Here is a 21,217-nt window from a genome sequence, read left to right on the forward strand (position 1 = left end):
GAAGAAGATGCCTAATTAATTAATTTAATTTAATTTAATTAATCAATTAATTATTACTTAAGTAATTTTTATCTTTACCTCGCGCTTTGTAACATTTCCTTAATACTATCGATTCAAAGTATATTGAAAATCTACTGGATTATTGGATAATAATTGATGTAGTCTTCTTTTATTTTCTGTTCATACATTAGGAATAATAATAAAATGAACGCTCTTTTGTAAATCCAGTAGACTGCTCATTGATAATCGGTGAATATCCTAAATGGAAACAATAAATCGGACGCTTGACGCTTCAGTTAAGGATCGAATTCTAATATGATAAATTCTCAAGCGGCGCAACGTCTCAAGATCAGCCCAGCGATAATTCAGAAGACGAAAGCCAGCTTCCAGTTATTCTAAAGGCTCGTTTCTTTCATTTTTATATGGTTTTTTTTTTGTTTTGTTTTGTTTTTGTTTTTTTTTTTTTTTTTGTTTTGTTTTTGTTTTTTACTCTCAGTGCAGGAACAGCTGGTACATGGAGGTGAATTGCTCGTCGATTGCTCTACTCGCGCTTACCGCCGATACTCGCAGTGTCGTTGCTGGACGAGCGCGGCTCACAGCTAGGCTCGATCGGGTCAGAAGATGACCGTCAGCGGCCTGCGAAATTCATTTCCAGGGCCGGCAGGTGCTGTTTGGTAGCCAGCGTATTGGCCGACCTGGGGACCGAGTAAACCGCCGGCTTGAGCACCGGGGTAATAGCTGGAGAGACTTCCGGCGCCGGGGCTCGAGGTCGACGTGGAAGCCGATGAGCTGGCGCTGGAGGAGCCAAGATCGTTGCGCGTCCCGCCGTCGTTGTTACCCGAGGAATTCTGACCTTTGGATACGAGACCGTCCGGGGAATCGGCAGCCGGCGATCGGCTGAGGGAGCCACCCGCGCCACCTGGACTCGCGTCTTCGTAAAGTTTACTGGCCTCGTATCCAGACACTGAATGACGACTGTAGTCCGTTAGGCCCGGCGGCTTCTGATGTTGTTGTTGTTGTTGTTGTTGTTGTTGTTGCTGCTGCTGCTGCTGCTGCTGCTGCTGCTGATGCTGTTGGTCCATGTATAGCTTTGACTGCTCAAAATAGGCCTTGGCCGAGTCGAGGTAGCTACGATCTAGGTACGACTTCGGACTCGAATCCAGGTACTTGGCGTCCGAGTACATCGACATGGCAAGGGTCGATGGAGGCATGTACGCGGCCCTGTATTTGTCTGCTTCCATCGAGTACTTCATCGCGTCCATCGAACTCACCACCTGTAACACACGGATATCGATATCTTTAGAATTGCATTTTTCTTTTTCTTCTTTTCCTTCATCTATCGTAATATGAAAGAAATACTAGACAAATTGAAGGACAATTAGAAATCAAGGAATATCTACGTCCTACGTAACCCCGCTGAAGATATTGTGATATGATGTGATGCAACTTAACGATTATTTTATTAACGATGCCTACTTATCATTTAATATTTTCATTTATATTAATTATTTCATCATAATAATACGCTTAAAAGAAATTTTGGTCAAATTTTATACGAAGCAATATAAAAATATAATAACGCAACCTTTCGATATTTTACATTGGCATGGTGCAATTAAGCCTGACAAAGAAAAAAAACAATTTTTTTAATCGAATATCTAAATGTATATTTTACACAGTATATAAATTAAGAAACATATTTGTGCGTATATAATTATAAAAACAAAAAATATAATAAAATAAATATTTTTATTTTTAATCACGCGGTCACGAGTTATAAATATAAGCAGCAAGCAAGTAACTTTTACATAGAATTTCTGAGCGTAAGTATGACAAATACAATAATCTACCAGAATATAATAAGAAAAAAACGACTAAATATAGTTAAAAAGTGTTACAAAAAAATAAAGGAGCACATTTGCCGATGGGGCAAATCTGCAAAATAAAATGAAAAAATGAGACTGAAATAAACGAGTATGTGAGAAATGGTGCTAATATAAAAGCTTTTGTGAAGGTGACAATTTACGTTCGGTTTCGCCGTGCTTGAAATTTATGCGTAAATTATGCTTTGGGCTTCTGGCATCCCGCGGCTAGAATATCACATGCTCCGCTCCTTTCTCCTTTAACTCTCTCTCTCTCTCTCTCTCTCTCTCTCTCTCTCTCTCTCTCTCTCTCTCTCAATCTCTCTCCCGCGTAGACGTGCGTGCGCAGGCTTTCAAGTATATACATAATTTTGCATTTGTGTGCGCATGTGTTTATAGAGTCGTTTGTTGCATCGCATAAAAACGCCAGCAATATGCACCTGTAAAAATGAACCTTTCGCACCTGTCTTTTACTTCGATAGAACGTATGTATATACGTGTAGCTCTATACTCGTAGCGAATTTCGCATTAATTTGATAAAAAATGTGCCGAGTCATGATTAAGATTAAGTCACAAACTCTTATTTTATTGAATTTGTATTCAAATTTTGCTTCAACTGGCCTCTGCATTGATCTGAATGATGTATTTAGCTGAAATGTAATTTGAATAGAAAATAAAATTAAATTTGTAATATACTGAATCATTTGGAAGGAGGTACTCGAATTATCATAATATTGTTTTAAGCTATGTAAATTTTTTATTACATATTAATAAAGTGTCACTACTATCCATCATTCTCTTCTTTACCTGCTACTGGAATGAGCATTGTAATTTATTAAACTGGCACAAAATTAATCTAATATTACAAAAGTCGAACAAATATAATGACAGTAAGGACATATGCAGCCAGTAATAAGCCATTGGCTACGTAGAATACATAATAATACATAATGAATAAGGGCTCAACGGAATGAATGTTTATGAATAATTTGAAAAAATGTTGACAAGATGCGTGAACAAAAGAGATTTTTACTGATATTTTTCCCGATTCGATATAACGACTTGGAATTACTGCTTTATTTCATAATATTAATGGAACAATCGATTCCGCAGATTACATAAACATATTGATTTAAATTATTATCAACATATAGCATAATGTGTTTATAGGGATTGTAACTGTACGGGCATCGGCTTAAAAGAAAGTAGATAAGGTAGGGATATGCGTATACAATGATTAACGAGCGTGATTTTAATCAAGAGAAAATCTCGATCGGCCATAAAAATCCTTGAATTAAATTAAACCGAGCTTCTATCTACGAGCGGGATAAAGAGCGAGATAAGATAGAGATAAAAAAAAAAAAAAAAGAAAGAGTTTTCGAAGCCGCACACTGACGAATTAATTGCCTTTCGTTATAAATCTCCACCGTATGTTTCTCTTCGCTCTCCACCTTCTCTTTCGCTTCTTCGCCATTCCAGTGCTACTCGCTAATAACTTGACACGCCCCTCGCTACGAAATGGCTACCGGTTGCGTTTACAGCCACTACTGACTTGCCAAATCGAAGGTCACCGGCAATTTTCAAAATTCTCATTCTATCTACCTCGGCTCTTCATTTCTCTCGTGGGTGGATATTTCGTTAGGAATTGCGAGGGGACTACTCTCGCGCGGTGGCATAACGGTAGTCTTATTCTATAAATCAAATATCAAAAATCGATCTACCGAAATGTCGATGATTAAGTATATAGGTGTGAGCGAGTGTGCGACTTGAAAGTACGTGAAATAAAGTTCTTGAAAAATTGATGATAAGGTTTATAATATAACCACTCTGTATAAGTAATAGGGAAGAGATGGTTAGACCAGTGCTGTAACTTATACCGCTCATCGAATTTACATATTTTGTTCCTTCCTAAATATGCAAAGCCATTTTTAATATCTGAATGAAAAAATTTCGAATAATCTTTATAAAAAAAAAAAAAAAAAAAAAAAAGGGGAAAATTAAAAAAATTTTCAACTTTTTTTTTTTTTTTTTTTTTTTTATGTTTTTATTTTTTTTTTCTTTTTATGTTTTTTTTAACAAAACTGGTAGCTAACTATTTTTACATTCTCGAATGGGCTCACCTTTAAACATAAAATAACATTATTCGACAATTGATTAATTAAAATTTATTAGTGAATTTATAATTGACGGTTAAATTATGCATTTGATTGATTTTATAATGATTATAAGATTATCAATATACATAATCTTACTCGAATACATTGAAGAAGAAATTTTTAATAAAAGAAAAAAGAAATTTAATGAGAATAAAATTTGTTATAACTAATTACTATGAATATTACTATAAAATGTAGGCATAAAAAATTCATTCACAAGTAATATTACAGACAAGTATTATGCTATTATACATACGTTACCTATATTTTCAATTATTTACTGAACTGATAATTTATTATTACACTAATGCTGACAGTTCACTTAGACAGATACTAATTTTTATCCGAATATACTACTCTCTATAACTAAATAAAAGTTAATAAATTATTATCGCATAATAATTATTATAATTTTACATGCCATATATATATATCGCATTATTAATATCAATGTGTTATTCTACCTTAACAGTGATTTAAAATTCAAATTAAAAAATAGAGGAGGGCTCATTTTTTATCAGATAGCCTAAGAAATTCGACCATAATAAAGTAAATCTACGGCAATTCGCGCGAATCGATGAATTGACCGACGGGAAAATACACTCGCCGTTGTAAATTCCTTTTCGGCAGGAAGAAAGTGTAAGCAAAAAGAATAGAAGCAGAAAGGGTAGGCACCTATATATTCCTAATATTCTGCAATTCGCCGCAAAAAAAGAAACAGAAGAGAAGGGAAAACGTCTCGATATGAATCCTTTGTCGGATCGTTAAGCGGCTTTGTTGGGATGATTTACACACACCGGCTTTATGTATAGGTGGCTCGTTCTCTTTCTTCGACGTTATATTCCTTCGCATCCAATTGATTATTATTATGCTATTGCTGGTTTGCTGCTGCTGGTGTCGTTGTTGCTGACCTCGCCGCTTTCGGTGTGAGTATAATTTTGATGAAACGCAAACGCTCGGCGTTCTATCTTCGGTTCCACATTGATCATTTCTTTTTCACTCTCATACGTTTTATATTTCAAATGATTAAAAATAGTTTTCAACTTTTATAATGTAGACTATAGATGATTATTTTTAATGTAGTATTGGCATAATTATATTTATTATTAATTATTTGACCTTATTATTTAATAATTATTAAAAATTTCTTATTTAACTGTCATCTGCTGTTTCATTCGTGCCTTAATTACAATAAGACGTTATTACCACTACAAAGCCAGCTCGTATTGATAAATAAATTTTCAATGCTTTTTTTCCTGATACAATTGTATGAAGTAATCGATAAAAAATGAAAACATATATTTGAAATTTTTTAAAAATCCGATATAAAATTATGTTACTTCATATCAAGCTAAATGATCAAGAATAAATAGTTGATTGTACTGGTATTTCTTATTGGTATAGTCATGATAAAAATATATTTTCATTATAGAATAATATAAAACTGTCGAAAAGCATAATATAACATTTGTTTATAGCCTATAAGTAATCCAACATTAATATCGAATGTATTAAAAACATTATACTTTTACCAATTTTTGAAAACGAATATTAAAAAATAGAATATATATATATATATATATATATAACCATTAATGTACTTATTCCTTAAATTACACTGAAAAACTGCTTTATAATTTTGATTAAAAATGTAATATTCAGAAGTATACGAGTAAAAATATTAGAATTATTTGTTCTTTTTATATTACTAATGACAAACATATCTTTGAAAATAGATCAAATATTCGATAGTCTATTCACGAAAGCTTTTACTAAAAAATAACACGTGTCAAAGATGCTCTGCTGTAAGGAAAACATACATCAACAATACGTATACAATAATGCCGTGACCTTTCTAAAAAAAAAAAAAAAAACAAAAAAACAAAAAAGAGCTGAAATCAATGAAATAAAGGAAGTCAGTTGATCAAACATGAACAGATGACAAAGCATCAGAGACAAAATTGAAGAATCTACTATTCGTTAGAAAAAAATTCAATGATATAAATATTTTACATCGAATAGAAAATATAAAAGACCACGCACTTTCCGTCATTTGTTTTTCTTTTTCTTTTTCATCGGAAAATCAGACAACTTACATGGGTCTTGCTACTATTACTACGTGTCAAAATTTTTGTTTCTACCTTTAGTGCATTCATCGTCTCTGTTCTTACACATAGCGACCGGGTGGGGAAGAGAAGAGCAAACGCGAAGACGCGCACTAATATACGTATAAGGCTTATGTTGCATTCATTCGAAAAAAAAAAATCACCTATTATGCACACACGTACGTGTTCTAACGTAAGAAAAGTAAAATGTAAGCTCGAAGCATAGAAATTATGATATAACAAAATGAAATTGATATTATAGAACGTTAGAGATCATCAAAATTTCGTCTATTAGAATATTTGAAATGTGCTATATTATAGAAATTAGTGCTATTTTGTACGATTATTTTTGATAAGTTCAGTTGAACGTTGCGCAACGCGTAAACAATGATTTATATTAGATTTCATAAATGAAGAGTAAATTTGATAAAATCATTATGTTTGTGAATATTGAATATGAATAAAATTTAAGTTCTTTAATATTATATCATTTGAAATAATAAATGAATGTGGATAAAGAAAAATTACAATCATGGAATAATAATGAAAAAATCTACTTTCAAACACGGAATATTTTTATTAATAACGTTTCTCTTCTCTCTCTCTCACACACACACACACACACACACACACACACACACACACACACACACACACACACACTGAAAATATAATGGGCTATTTTATCATTTTTGTGCTATAATAATTACGAGTAGGACGATGGTATTATTTATAATTGAAGGCTAATATACATCCTCGATGCAATTATCGAGAATAAAATAACCACTTCCTCCAACACACGATCAATGAACTAATTAAACAAAAGGAAAGGCTCACCTGTGCAGGAGCGGTGAGTCCAGCTGACATCGCCGCCGCCGATTGCTGGGCAGCTGCAGCAGCCGCCGCGGCCATACTCGCGGCTGATAAGGAGCCGTAAGCCGCTGCTGGTCCATAGTACGAGCCCATACCCGCCTGTCCGATGCCACCCGGCATACCTGAAATACAAGCAAATAGGTTTGATTAGTGATTGATTGTCTTGTTTCTACGCGCACCTTCATCGGCTTTCGGCTTACGCGCGTCTTATCAAATATTAGCACGAGAATTTATAGGAATTGGTAAGGTGCGAGTGGGCATAAATTTTAAAATTTACATCAATTGTAATTGATTTATACAAAAACAATTTTCAAATGTAAAAGTCTCAATAGTTTCATCTTTTATACTATCGGTTAAGTCTATTTTATTCTTCATACTATATAGGTGTCAAATGTATATATGTCTTTATACATTAGCTTTCTCTATTAAGAATTATCGACATTTGAAAATAGCCAATATTTTACGCGTCTGCATTAACTATAAAATTAATAAGAATTCTTTTATAACCATTTACGCCGCCTTCTGCTCATACAAAAATTCGTACCTAAGCATCCCTTCCCGCGTAAAATCCGTCTCTTCACACTAACATTATACCTCCTTGACTCTTCGCACTCCAAGAAACATTTGCATAATGAAACAGAAAAGGCACGCAAAATAAAAATAGAACCATAGAATAAGCTGGAATGAAAGGGAGACAGAGAGACAGAGAGACGGAGAGACGGAGAGAGAGAGAGAGAGAGAGAGAGAGAGAGTTAGCGAAGAAAAAGTCTAGCCCCGTAAGACATTTTAAACAAAAAGCTGAGTCTGAGTCATTCGAACAAATCAATCGACCCAAGAGCAAAAGAAAAGAAAAAGGGGAAAGAGAGTGAGAGAGAGAGAGAGAGAGAGAGAGAGAGAGAGAGAGAGAAAAGAGGACGCACACGAATACTAGGAAAATAGAGGAAAGAGTAATGGATAGAATGAGAGAGAGGGAGAGAGAGAGAGAGAGAGAGAGAGAGAGATTTGTTGGCCAAAAGTCGAAGGCAGCTTGCTAAGACACGTCGCTCATGGTTCATTTATGGCTTGGGGTACAAGTTTAAAAGGATGCGAGATGATTGGCGTTGACGCCCGCGAGATTTATGGTTGGCCAAGAAAGTCGAGAATCGAAAAAAATCGCTTTATATTATTACGGTGAGACTGCAGTGAAAATTTATTTTCACTTTGTTGATAAGCAAGATGCCTTAAGAACAACATTTGTTTGTTTATCGACTTTCTGTTAAGCGTTATTCCACGTACGTGAATTTGAATAACTTATTATTGCACTGAATTTATTACCATTTGAACAATGCACTCGTACGTCACTGCAATAAAATACTGTTATTTCCGTTTATTATATTTACTTTTTTTCTACTTTTTTTACTCTTTTATGCTGATTTTATACTAAAATTATGCTGATTTATGGGTAAAATCGTTTTTTTTTTTTTTTTTTTTTTTTTTTTAAGGGAATATAATAATATATAAATGTTTGATTATTTCAAAAATTGCGCATATGTGACTTTATGCTCTCTAAGGTTTCTTCAAAGGTCCTTCTCAATAGTATTTATTATACATTTGTTGCAATAGATGTAAAATTGTAGAAATGAACGATTACTATGATTAACGATTTCATTGCATTAATGATAATATTTCATATTCACACTAAACACAATAAATCTTTTTTTTAATACATTACAATTATTTAGATTTTATACTTCATGAGTTTTAATACCACATTATATTTAATAAAAACTATTGCAACGCATTTAGTTGTTAAATAAATTAAAGGAACCAAGTACTAATAAAAATTCTTAAAGGACAAGCATTTAAATGCTGCATAATGAAAAAAAGGTGAGTGAGCAAGTGAAGAATAATTAAATATACGAGGAAAAAATATATTATTACTATTGAATCCAATTGTTTAATAATCCAAGCGTGTAATTGTCTTAATAATGAGCCCTATGAGCTTAATAACGATCATAATGAAGCGAGCGACTCAAGAAATACACATAATAAAGTAAGAACGAGAAACGTAGTGACGTCAGTTGTCCGTTTCTTATGGTAAATTAATGATTGTGTCTCGACTATCAACTTTTTACATACATATGTACATATGAATTTAAAAAAAAAAAAACAAAAAAAAAAAACAAATAACATATCCATTAAACTTATTAAAAGACTAATTTTATAATATTTTAAAAATTAAATTTCTAGCCGATTTAAATTTATAATATTATTTCATATGCTTTTCCAAACTTAAATTACCATTTTATAGCCGTGATATATATATATATATATATATATATATATAATAATTATTTGATTTAGCTGAATAATAAATCGAATGATTTTGAAACAAAATTTTTCATTTACATCCTCCCTCACATCTTTCAACGTCCAATTATAAATTCAATATATCATTTTTGTTATCGATAATCATTCAAATAAATCGTTAAATTATATAATTAAATTAAGTATTTTTTCCTCACTTTATAATAAAAAAATGAAAAAGAAGAATGAAATTTCGCTTTCTACAAGTATTGGGACATTGATTAGTCTGAAATTAAGAGCCTCGTTGCATATCGACACAATAAGCCATATTAATAAGAGGATGTCGATAGGCCTAAGCATCGTTAAAACTCATTCCCACTCCAAATAATGGAGCTCATGCTAGTATCGTCCTAATAATGCTAATCCTCGATTTTCAGCAAAGCGTATGCGACTCATCGTTCTAGTATTTTCCAATTACAAGCAATCGATTGAGCAAGAAAGGAGCCGAGGCACGAGCACCGGCGGCAGACAGAGGCTTTCAATCTCGATACATCGCACTTCTCGATCGCGTGCACAATTGCTCGTCCAAAATATTTATCCACCGGCGCAGCATTGACGCTGTTCACTTAAGGCCCGGGACAAAAGTAATTGGAGGACGCGGGGGTGCCGTGTAATCAGCAATGGCACCCATCTGTCGAGCAGATGTCCGCGCACGCGTTTACACGGATGCAGCGTTCGCGGGTTTTATTCGGGCCCATTGTTTTCCCGAGCCTATTATTGTGCAATTTCACTAGGGCTCAGCACGAGACGAAGTGCGAGCGTAGAAAAGAGTTGGAGATAGAGTGCGCGCGCGCGCGCGCTCATTCTGTGTCAGATAGGATGATACTTGATTGATCGGAAGGAGGTGACGTACCTGTTCTGAGATCAACTAGATCAGAGGTGAGAAGCAATTATGAAGGAATGGATAAAGTTGTCGCCTCTTTTTATTCTCTTCGGTACTTGAGAGTGAATTGTCGATATTATATAATAATGCGTGTCGCGTCGGCTCTGATTATGTACGGCTTCAATAGAGTTTTTCACTTTGTTATCGTAATTTCTATTCCGCTGTGATTTGCTTGATAAATCTTTCAATATTTCTATGAAAAATCTTATAGATACTGAAAGTTTAACCTATTTTATCAACTTAATAATAAACGCACGTTTTTATTAATAATTTATTAAAGTTTTACTTTAACATTACGATGTTATTATATACAATTCTATTTTAAATTTTACTATCGATTTTAATATCATTAGTAATGTACAAGTGAAGGCAATAACATTTATTATTATTAAACAATTTAAATTATTTTTAATAATGTTCTCTTAATTATTTAACGCGCTTTCATTAGAATTTTTTCTCATTCTAGTAAATTTAATGATTATTAAGTTTTCAATTTCGTAAAAAAAAAAAAAAAAAACAGAAAAAACAGAAAAAACAGAAAAAACCTCATCGATCTAAATGGCATTATTTCAAAAATTTCAATGCTTAATATACATTTATAATTGAGCTGACGTTCAATATCAATGATTAAAATAAAACAATGAATTTAGGAGAAAAGAAAAGATAGCGTGGAACATTCAAAGGGGGAAGGACAAATAATAAACATAAAAGAAAGAAGGAAAAAAAGACGAGTATATACACGTCCCTAGGTCTCTCAATTACGATTCAAGTGTGTGCTGCACACTTTTTTATTCCATAGCGAACTTTAGTCTAAAGGGTATGGATACTTTTTTCTCCCGATCATGATCATCGTTGTGTCGTTGAGCTTTTTGTTTAGTCGTATGTGACGCGTGAAGTGTCAGGTAATTAGAAACTAAAATTGATTGGCGCCGTATACACGAATATAATTTTCACAGACTTACGTGAATTTTTATTAAGCGATTTATTAAGTACTTAAAATTATTTAATCGTTCTCTCAATGCGCGTTGTTATAAAAAAAAATTTATTTTTCATCAGGTAGATTATACTAATTATACTTAAAACTTTGATGAAATAGAAATTTAATTTTGCATGATTATTAAAACGGTGTAATTTAAACAAATAACTAAGGTAATAAGTTATTACATGGATGGGATAGAAATAAGTGAAAAAAATAACACGCTGAAATATTAAAATGGCCGAGTTTGTTCTTCTTTGTTGTAATAAATTATCGTTGAAGGAAAGAATTTTTTAGTGTAATTTTTATAATATCGAATATAAAATAAATTTTTAAAGTGTATTTCCACTTTGAAGCAGTTACGATGAATCAATAAATTTAGAATGATAGAATGCAGAAACAAAATAAAATAGTGAAAGTATATGAATCATAAATCAAATTCATGCAACTGTACTAGCATAACGTATCAGTGCCTCTCTAATAAAGAACTCGAAAATATATCGGTCAAACAGATACAATATTCAAGAATAATTTTATTAAATTCAAAAACCTATTTAGTTACGTACACGAGAATCTTGTAGATAAAACCAAAACGAGCGTAAAAAAGTTACTCTTTAATCAAATCAATATAAAAATATTTACTTAATAAATATAATTATTTCATTAAGACGTACTTTTAAAAATGGAATGTACTGTATCAAAAACAAAAAACAAAAACAAAAAAAAAAAAAACAAAAAAAAAACCAGAAAAAGAAAAGAAAGAAACTCTATATATTCCAAAATAAAAAAATTTAGGATTTTATGCTAATTACTTCGTGTCACAGCATAAGTGTAATTTACATATGTAATGGAACTCCACGAGTACATAATTCTCATTAAAACGTAAGGAGTAAGATTAAAAAATGAACTTACCCCGGAATTGAATCGAACCGTTGAAAAATATTTACAGCGATGCGATAAATCTACAAAATCGGGACTAACCCGATTAAAGGCCTCGCGTAATCGCAATCATAAATCAAAAGGATTCATCGGATGCTCGCACGCGAAAGCATAAACCTGTCAACTAATCGATTATTTATCGGATTGTTTTGGATCCAGAGCATTTCTTCCTTATAAAGCTCTCGATCTCTGCTTTTCTGGTACTAAGATTTATTCTAACGATCTCTTTAGAGTGCAAAAAATTTTCAGATTTAAAAATATCGATGCCTACGGTAAATTTTAGAATACTTTAAGAAACTTCATTCACTGAATCACACTTGGATCTCAACGACACTGGAAAACAAGTTTATCGCCTCTTACAATTACAATTTTTACTTTTTACATTATTAATTTTTTATTTTTCATAATTTTACCGCTTTCTTGACAAAATTGATTTTATTTTTATAAAAATATCTCGTAACTGTTTTTTGAATCTAGATATATTACCCCTAACCTCTTGAAAAAATAAATAGCTACACACACACACACACGCACACGCACACGCACACGCACACGCATACGAACAGGGAGCGCGCGCGCTGCACCTGAAGGCACATATTATAATTATATGCATATAGTGTAATAAATAATGTAATGTACATATGTATATTTTAACGATGGTAAAAGTGCCCTCGTATTTCTATAAGAAAAATTTATTACGAGTATAAAATTAATTTTTTATTGCATACGTAAAATAAAATTATAGGAAATGTTGTAAATACTAGGCAAGCACATAAATATAATTGCTAAACAATTTAAAAATTATTGAAATGCTTACTGCATATTACGTGCTTGTATATTAAATGTAAAATAATTTTTGAATATTTATAAACAATAAACTCGTTCCATAGAGTCACGACAAATAAGAATTTAAAATAAAATTAGATCACTTACTTGCTCTTAGAGCATCCATAGGTACACTTGGATAGGGGATGCTGTATGGGTAACCCTCTTTACGATGAGTCTTTGGCTTTCTTCGCGGTCTATATTTGTAATCTGGATGCTCCTTCATGTGCATCGCCCTTAACCTTTTGGCTTCGTCGATAAAAGGCAGCTTCTCCTCCTCGGTCAAGAGCTTCCATTCCGCACCTGTAAACACGATCATACAAACAGCATTTAGATTGAGAACGATTGGCTTCCTTTATAGCTGTAAACCAAATATTTTTTATTTAAATGTTTAAATTACTAATACAAGCTATAGTTATTTGTTTTGAAAAAATTATTATTATTTTCTTATTTTTTTTTTTTTTTTTTTGTTTTCAACAAACTTAATTACTTCAGGTATGTAAACATTATTTTCCATTAAATATAAGGCATATGCGACAATGTTAATATACAAAATTTTCGCTTGTTGTTTAAAATGTGTGCGATTTAAATAATCATCTGACAATATAAATATCAACTTAATTTAATATAAAAAGTGAAGCGCAAAGTACCGTTAAAATAACAATAAAAAAAGTGAATCCCATATTGGGGACATTACGTATTTGGACATGGATATTACATATAAGATGCATTCGTTAGCAAGCCGATGAAATAAAATAAAAAAAGCAAATTAAAGATGTCACAAGTACAGGCGAACAAAAATGTGCGACTGCAATTGAAGTGACAGAGAGAGAGAGAGAGAGAGAGAGAGAGAGAGAGAGTGAGAGAGTGGGACAAAAAGCTCGCTTAACGCAATGGATCGCACCTAGCTGAGCTTGACACAAAATGGGAATTGTACGAAACTGATTGCGCAACGATTTTATCAACCAAAAATTAATTCTCACTTGCCACTTATGATCGAAAGCCCGAGAAACGGCAAAACGAAAGCTACATGCATAATATTATGTAATAGTAATCGTTCCAATGTCGACGTGAAACGGCAGGAAGCAAAAGCACTAGACTTACGCATGGTAGACTTTCCTTTGCAAAGAAAGTCGCTGACCTCGCTTTTTAACGAATTTTGTAATGTTCCTTCAATGTTTTTTATGCATAGAAATGAGAGGATTATTTAAATAAATATACTCTGCTAAGGTAGTAATATTATTGCACTTTCGATAATCGATAATATATTCTATAAAATTGTCGAATGACGCGTAATATATATTAAATTTTCATCATTCAAACTATGAAATATGTTCAATCAAATAATTCGTTTATTGTACGGATATTTTATGTGTATAATAAAATATATCAGACGATAATTTTGTTTTTTGAAATTTCAGTTTATTTATTAGCAATAAGTTTTATTTATTACCAACACTTACGAGTATTGAAAAATTCAAAAAATAATATATAGATATATTTCGTAATCAAGTAAATGCATATATATATATATATATATATATATATATATATTTACCAGTGATTAATAAGGATGTAAAATTTCGTGAAACGATTAATAAGCAAACTGAAAAATAAAATAACATAATGAAAACTTAATGCTGCAATGCTTTTGTGAAAGAAGTGAAAAAGATGAGCGCTACAGCTACATAGATGGAGAAAACGTTATAAAGGTATCGCAATTTGAGCGAATAGTGGTGCTGCAGCGCGCACGTGTGCCGACAATCGAGAACAAAGCTGACAATAGAGGAGCAACGACGATGACGACGATGACGACATCGACAGTTCATCTAGAATCAACCTTACAACCCCTTTTGCTGTTCTATGGTTTGATGAAAAAGACACATTCGAAAGCGTCAATTTGAATTTCAAGCGGAAAAGCAATGCTTGCCAATCGTTTTATTCGTTGGCGTAAAAGGAACAAGGTTGCGCCTCTTCTGATAAACATCTCACGTGGCGCATTCACCCCTGGAATTTTGAGTTTCCGGGGTCTGAGGTCGCCGCCTTCATTTGGCTGGACAATTGGACACATGCTCGGGACGAGAAGTGGGATGCTGCCAGCGACAAAGATGCGACAGTTGTTCTCTCAAGATTCTTAAATAACCTGAGATTTAAAGTGTCAATGCCAAGAGAACGGATATTTTTTTTTTTTTTCATTTTTCCTTTTTCTTTTTTTTTTACGAACGAACAATAAGGCCACACGGTCTTACAGTATAATCCGCTAGTGGCGGAAGTGAGCCGATGGTGCATAAGAATACCTTATTCAACTATGACTGATTTTTTTCTCTCTGATTGCACTTAAAGCTTCTAATATGGAAATAATTAGTTCTTGGACAATAAAAGCTATGAATATAAACGATCATACTTTATTTTGCAATGAAATGATAAACGGTTTTTAAAAGAGCGTCTATTATAAATCGATTGAAAGGGAGGATTGCGTAGTTGAAACGGCTGAATAATTTAAATAACTTAAGAAATATGAGCAACCATAACGTCGATTATTTTAATAGTACTTATAGAGTTGAAACTATGAATAAAACGATTAATCGTTTCGACTAAAATTTCCTCTATTTAACATAAGTAACATAACACTCTTGTAACGCTTATAAAACATACAATTGTAGAAGAAATTGTATATACACAAATGCACACACACATTATGTATCTCATATGTCACTGGATATAACGTACGTTTATAAGCATAATTTCTCTATAATGATTTTAATCATTGAAACTATAAATTGTTGGAATTTACTGAGCGATACATACCGCGCACAATACATATTATAGAATGATCCAAATATTCTAGTGAAATCAAATAACTGCACAACTCTTGCTCTATTCAAATGACCAAAACTTTGATAGCATAAACAAAGTTGCCATAATGAAATGGAGTTTCGCCGAGAAGTCCAGGTTGTCCTTCATAAAACGGACAAACAAGTTTTCGCTAGATGCATTTTTTCCTCCTTTGTTCTTCCCGTGTACTTTTTCTTTGCCCTTTGTGTCAGATCAACAGAGTTTGCGTTTTTGTCTTTGTCTCGTTAGAACTCACCTTGCGTGCTCGTCTTCGCTTCTTTTTGTCTTCTTTTATATCTTATTGTCTCGATCTCCCCTTGTGCTCTTATCCCCCTTATACACTCTCTCTCATTTATACTGGGCACACAATGTTCAACTCCCCCCTCTCTTTTCCCACTCCAAACGAGCTTTTATTAAACACTGTCTTAATCTTGCGCTCAGCTATAATAGGATTTAGTAATCTAAACTATAATTTAGTTAATTGTAACGAAAACTCGTGTGGTTATACAGAAAATCGTGCTAAGTACTTTATCAGGGTGCCCAAGCTTTGTTAACGAACAGTAATTTCATCAATTATATCCAAATGTATATATATATATATATATATATATATATATATATATATATATATACTCAAGAATTTATATTAAAAATTTATTTAAATTTTCTTTTGAATTCATTTTATTTATTTTTATTTAAATATACAGCATTATTGTGCATAAATTTCATTGAGAAAAGATTTATTTAAAATTTTGCATGAACGCATAAAATTGAATGGTCAATTTACAATGAAATAATTTAATCTAAATAATTAACATTTATATAGAAAAATATGAGAAATATAATAATTTATTCTTTTATACGTATGAGTCAAACAATGTATATTCAATCGATAAATAATACGAAATTTTTAAATCAATTAATAATAGTTACCGCCTCGATAATCAGGTCTACAATTAGTAATTTTTGCTATACGATTTGAAAATCAGTGAAACCATAGGGTATTATTAACTAATTTAAACGAATAAAATTCAGTAGACGTGAAACCGATTCACACCCTCACCTGCTTTGCAAGATATGTATTAGTATGTGAATGTGAATTGTAGACGATATAGACAGGCAGATTGAACGAGCTTTCACTCCTCTTGTTCGCGACAATGGGGCAAAAGTTGTCGGAGAATCGCTCATTCCCGAGATTCTCACACAGAGAGAAAGAGAGAGAGAGAGAGAGAGAGAGAGAGAGAGAGAGAGAGAGAGAGAGAGAGAGAGAGAGAGAGAGAGAGAGAGTGTGTGTGTGTGTGTGTGTGTGTGTGTGTGTAGATGAGTCGACGTGTGTGCCTTCGTGTAGCGAGTGTACGCGTCAGTATGCCAGTGAGAGAGTGTGCGAGCGAGTCACAAACGAGAGCGAGACAATGGGCCAATCGCTTAGAACGGAGTTCAGGTGAGCGATCCCGAGAATGTCGAGTTTTCGCGAGGACAATGTCTCGAAGATAATAAAGGCTTCTTTACCCTCGTATGCGTGTACTTTTTTATTAATTTTTTTTTGCTATTCCACGGCTATTTCTTCTGTTGTTATCTTTTTTTATGGAAATGTAGGTGCAGAATGGAAACGTACGTTGGCTTGCCACGAGGAAAAAGGACGAGCAAATACATGACGATGCGACAGAGAATAAAGAAGTAACGGAATTTTACAATCTTGGTTTTATGAGAACTACAAATTTATTGGATTTCTAGATATAAATTATAGTATTTATAATATTCCATTTCTTAGTTCATTGTGCACATGGGACATTTAGTCTTGTTAAAATATTATTAAATTTTTCTATCGTTTAAAATTTGTTAATTAAATACAAATAGCCCGGGACAAAATATTATTATTTAATATCATTTCCTACCAATACTTAACCAACTTGACAATCGTAATATTTCAATTTCGGTACTTTAATAAAATCACTTCAAAATACAACAAGAAATTTTAAATATTTAATCGCTGGTTTGCGTATTGATTATAAATATAATCTAACATTGTACTGTAAATGTCGGACAAATCTTTTGAAATTTATCTCTAAATTTAAAAATTTTACTTTTACATATATAGTACTTTTTGTATTTTATATTGTTATCATTTTACAATTTAATTTAATGAAAACGAAGCATATTACAGCGAAAAATTTAACGTTCGCAAAAAGTACACTGAAATTCGATTCTCAAAAATTCATCTACTAAACGAACGTCATATTTTTCAATAAAGTCTTTTAACATATAAACGCGCAAAGCCGTAGAATGGAAAAAGAAAATTCTTGTGATAAAGGAAGAAAGGAAGAACTATACGTTGAGAAATAGCGTCCAGAAATACAAGGGAAAATGAAGAAAATAAGTATTATGAAAGAAAGGAAAGGGCAAAAGGCAACGTAGAAAAAATACTAGAGGGTGTAAAAAGAAAAATGGAACGAGGTAAACAAAGGAAAAAGTCAAGGGAGAGAAAACGGAAGATAAAAGCTGGAGAACGAGAGCAGAGCGCGAGAATATTTGCTTAGAACAATAGGGTCTGGTCTTTCCTCCATCCACCTTCATACTTTACCTCCAAAAGCACGAGAGAGAGAGAGAGAGAGATAGATAGAGAGAGAGAGAGAGAGAGAGAGAGAGAGAATTTGAGGCCAAACTTAAAGCATAATGGCGCCTGCTTTTCCTCTTTTTTGCTGAGAGGAGAACAATACCGTTTATTTAACATCGTTTAAAAGTACAAAGCCTGTTAATTAATGGATGGGGGTGAAGAGCACGAGGACGGAGCAAACCAGTGACGTGGAGCAATGGAATGGACGACGACGACGACGACGACGACGACGACGATGACGACGACGACGACGATGACAACCACGACGACGACAACTACGACGACGACGACGAGGACGACGATGCCCAGTTAACCTTCATTGGCGGCTTTTATCAGCGGCCATTGTTGGAATCGGACTCGGTTTCTCTGTCATTTTCTGCGACACAAGTGAATATATCGTAGATGTACAGTTTTTAATCTTCAAGAAATTTCTTATTTCTGCTAAGATGAATTGTCAATCGTAATTATTCTAAATTTATATATGTAGATATTTTTTCATAACTCACTACAAAGAATAATTGATTTATTAAAATGAACTAATTCTTAATATTTCAAATTATTAAAACATGATGCTTTTCCATCGTTTTTTTTCTTCTACGGCTATGATTAGTTCAACTTTTAAAAAGAAAACAATCACAACAATTTGTGTCTATTAGATAATGTTTTTAGAATTTTTTTTTTTTAATTGCATGAAATATAATATTATCATACTTTTATAATATAAATCGATGCTTTTTCAGGCAAAAAAACAAAAACAAAAAAAAAAACAAAAAAAAAAAGTTTAATCTTGCAAGTATAATCAATGAAAGGGCATTTCATCAATGACGTATAACGAACCTCTTATTCACTATTAAAATAAACAAAGACAACAAACGGATAACAGAAGAAGGACAAAGAAACTTGCAGCATGAGGAATGAAAACATAAACAGTATAAGGGATACGCAAGAACAACTGGTCCTAATAACAATAATCAATTGTACAAAGAGAACGAAGCGTGACTTTTGCATAGATCCGACAATCCAAAAGAAGAGATAGACATAGGAGGAGTGGAGGTAGGGAAATATGCTGTAAGATGATGAGAGACTTTAAAGAGAGATTTGCGAAATGAATCGCGGAGTACCTAGTCGTGACACTATGATTCTATGAAGCAGGAGGGAGACAAAGCAAGTTCGTGAGCGACAAAGCGAACAAAAAATTCGAGGAGAAAAAAAAACAGCCGAAACTCGGTTGCAATTGTGCAAACGAATTTCTGCACTCATGAGCTCTAAGCGACGAGGGGGATAAAAGCGAGTAGGAGGATGAAAGAGAGTAAACGAGACTCGTTATAGTTAATAAATCTTTCGAGCCGTTTTATTAATGAAATGTCGCTTAATTATTATTATTGTCTCTATTATTATTATGTAAACAAAATCTTGATAGTCACTAATTTCTTTAACTTCTAATTATGGGTATTGATTTACTTTTGATAATGCGGGCATGTACTTTATCCTTTTATTTAAAATTCATTTGAAATAGCGAAGACGTATTTGTTGGAATTTTGTTTGGAAACTCTATTGAAAAGCCGAGAGGAACTTGAGAAACAAGGAGCTAAAAGAAAAAAGAAAGGGCAAAAGAGAGTGGAAGTGTAAACAAGTTACGAGAGTCGACAAGACATTTCTTCGCCTCTTCGTTTTATTTTCGCGTACAGTCATCGTTATATACTTCTCGTTTTTCCTCCCGTGTGCATATTATGCGGAATTAAAAATAATCGTTCCCCGGGCGGATGAGAGAGACTCTTCTCTACAGTCTCTTGTGTACGCTGGAAGATAACACTGAGTGGTTAGCAGATTTTTACCACGAGTTCGTTGACAACCCCTTTTTTATTTCACAGTAGTCGTCCGTCGTTAGTGAAATTATTTTTCACCACATAATATTTTAACCTACCTTTGCGGGTAGCACGTTTTTGTAATATTTATTTATAATGAATTCGCTCGCTTATTAGAGCCTTCTCTAAAATTAAACAATTTTCATTCGTATGGTACGATTATGCGAAAACTTTCATTGCTTATAATCGTATTAGTTTATCCATAAGCAAGTGTTTCGCTAAGGATCGGAGCAATTGATAATTATAAATAACACCAATGGCCATAAGACCATTAAAGTGCATATGGTAATATTTTATCAAATTATTAATAAAAAATAACGAGATAATTTGTAAAAGATTTCATCGGACAACTGGTAATTACATGTATCAAAAACGCTCTTTATCTCCTTAACACCTGCACTTGGTGTGCTACTCCCACATGAATGCCCCACTCGGCAATCACGAAAATTGCAACGAGTCTTGAATGAAAAAGAAGAAAAAAAAATTATCCACGAGTATAATACCAGGGGAAAGCAATTGGAACGAGTGAATTCGATATTAGTCGGGTAAAATGGGCGCGAGCGACAAAAGATCCCCCCTCCCCCCACCCCCTTTCCGCAGATACGAACCGCGGCGTCATATCGGCAAGTACGAGGCGAAAATACTTCATTAGGATGAAAGCTCTGCTCGTTCTTCCCTACAACGGCTCATTCTCTCTTTGTCCAATACTTTATTCCTCTCGCTCACCCTACCCGTAGCTCTTTATCTCCGCCTACTCGCGCTCGCTCACCCCTTTCATTTGCTCCGTTGCACTCCTCCTCCTCCTCAGCCACCTCCTCCTCCACCTCCTCCTCCTCCTCCTCCTCCTTCTTCTTCTACTTCTTCTTCTTCTTCTTCTGTTTCTTCTTCTTCTTCTACCTCTTCAACTCGTTTTTTTCTCTCCCTATATCCTTCTTTCC

At 33.3% G+C, this 21,217-nt stretch overlaps 1 protein-coding gene across 1 annotated transcript in view; it reads right to left on the reverse strand.

Annotated features, from left to right (window-relative positions):
- Window positions 1-466: 466 nt before the first annotated feature.
- LOC105368033 (SOX domain-containing protein dichaete) overlaps window positions 467-21,217 on the reverse strand; it is a 35,859-nt gene continuing 15,108 nt past the window's right edge. The window contains exons 3-5 of the mRNA XM_011506928.1: window positions 13,074-13,268; window positions 6,961-7,118; window positions 467-1,274 (exon numbers count right to left, since the gene is read on the reverse strand). Of these exons, the coding sequence (XP_011505230.1) occupies window positions 615-1,274; window positions 6,961-7,118; window positions 13,074-13,268 (1,013 nt within the window). The 3' untranslated portion in view covers window positions 467-614. The remainder of the gene's footprint in view (window positions 1,275-6,960; window positions 7,119-13,073; window positions 13,269-21,217) is intronic.

The sequence above is a fragment of the Ceratosolen solmsi genome, unplaced genomic scaffold (genome assembly GCF_000503995.2).
Source record: "Ceratosolen solmsi marchali unplaced genomic scaffold, CerSol_1.0 scaffold6, whole genome shotgun sequence".
In the NCBI taxonomy this organism is placed as follows: Eukaryota; Metazoa; Arthropoda; class Insecta; order Hymenoptera; family Agaonidae; genus Ceratosolen; species Ceratosolen solmsi.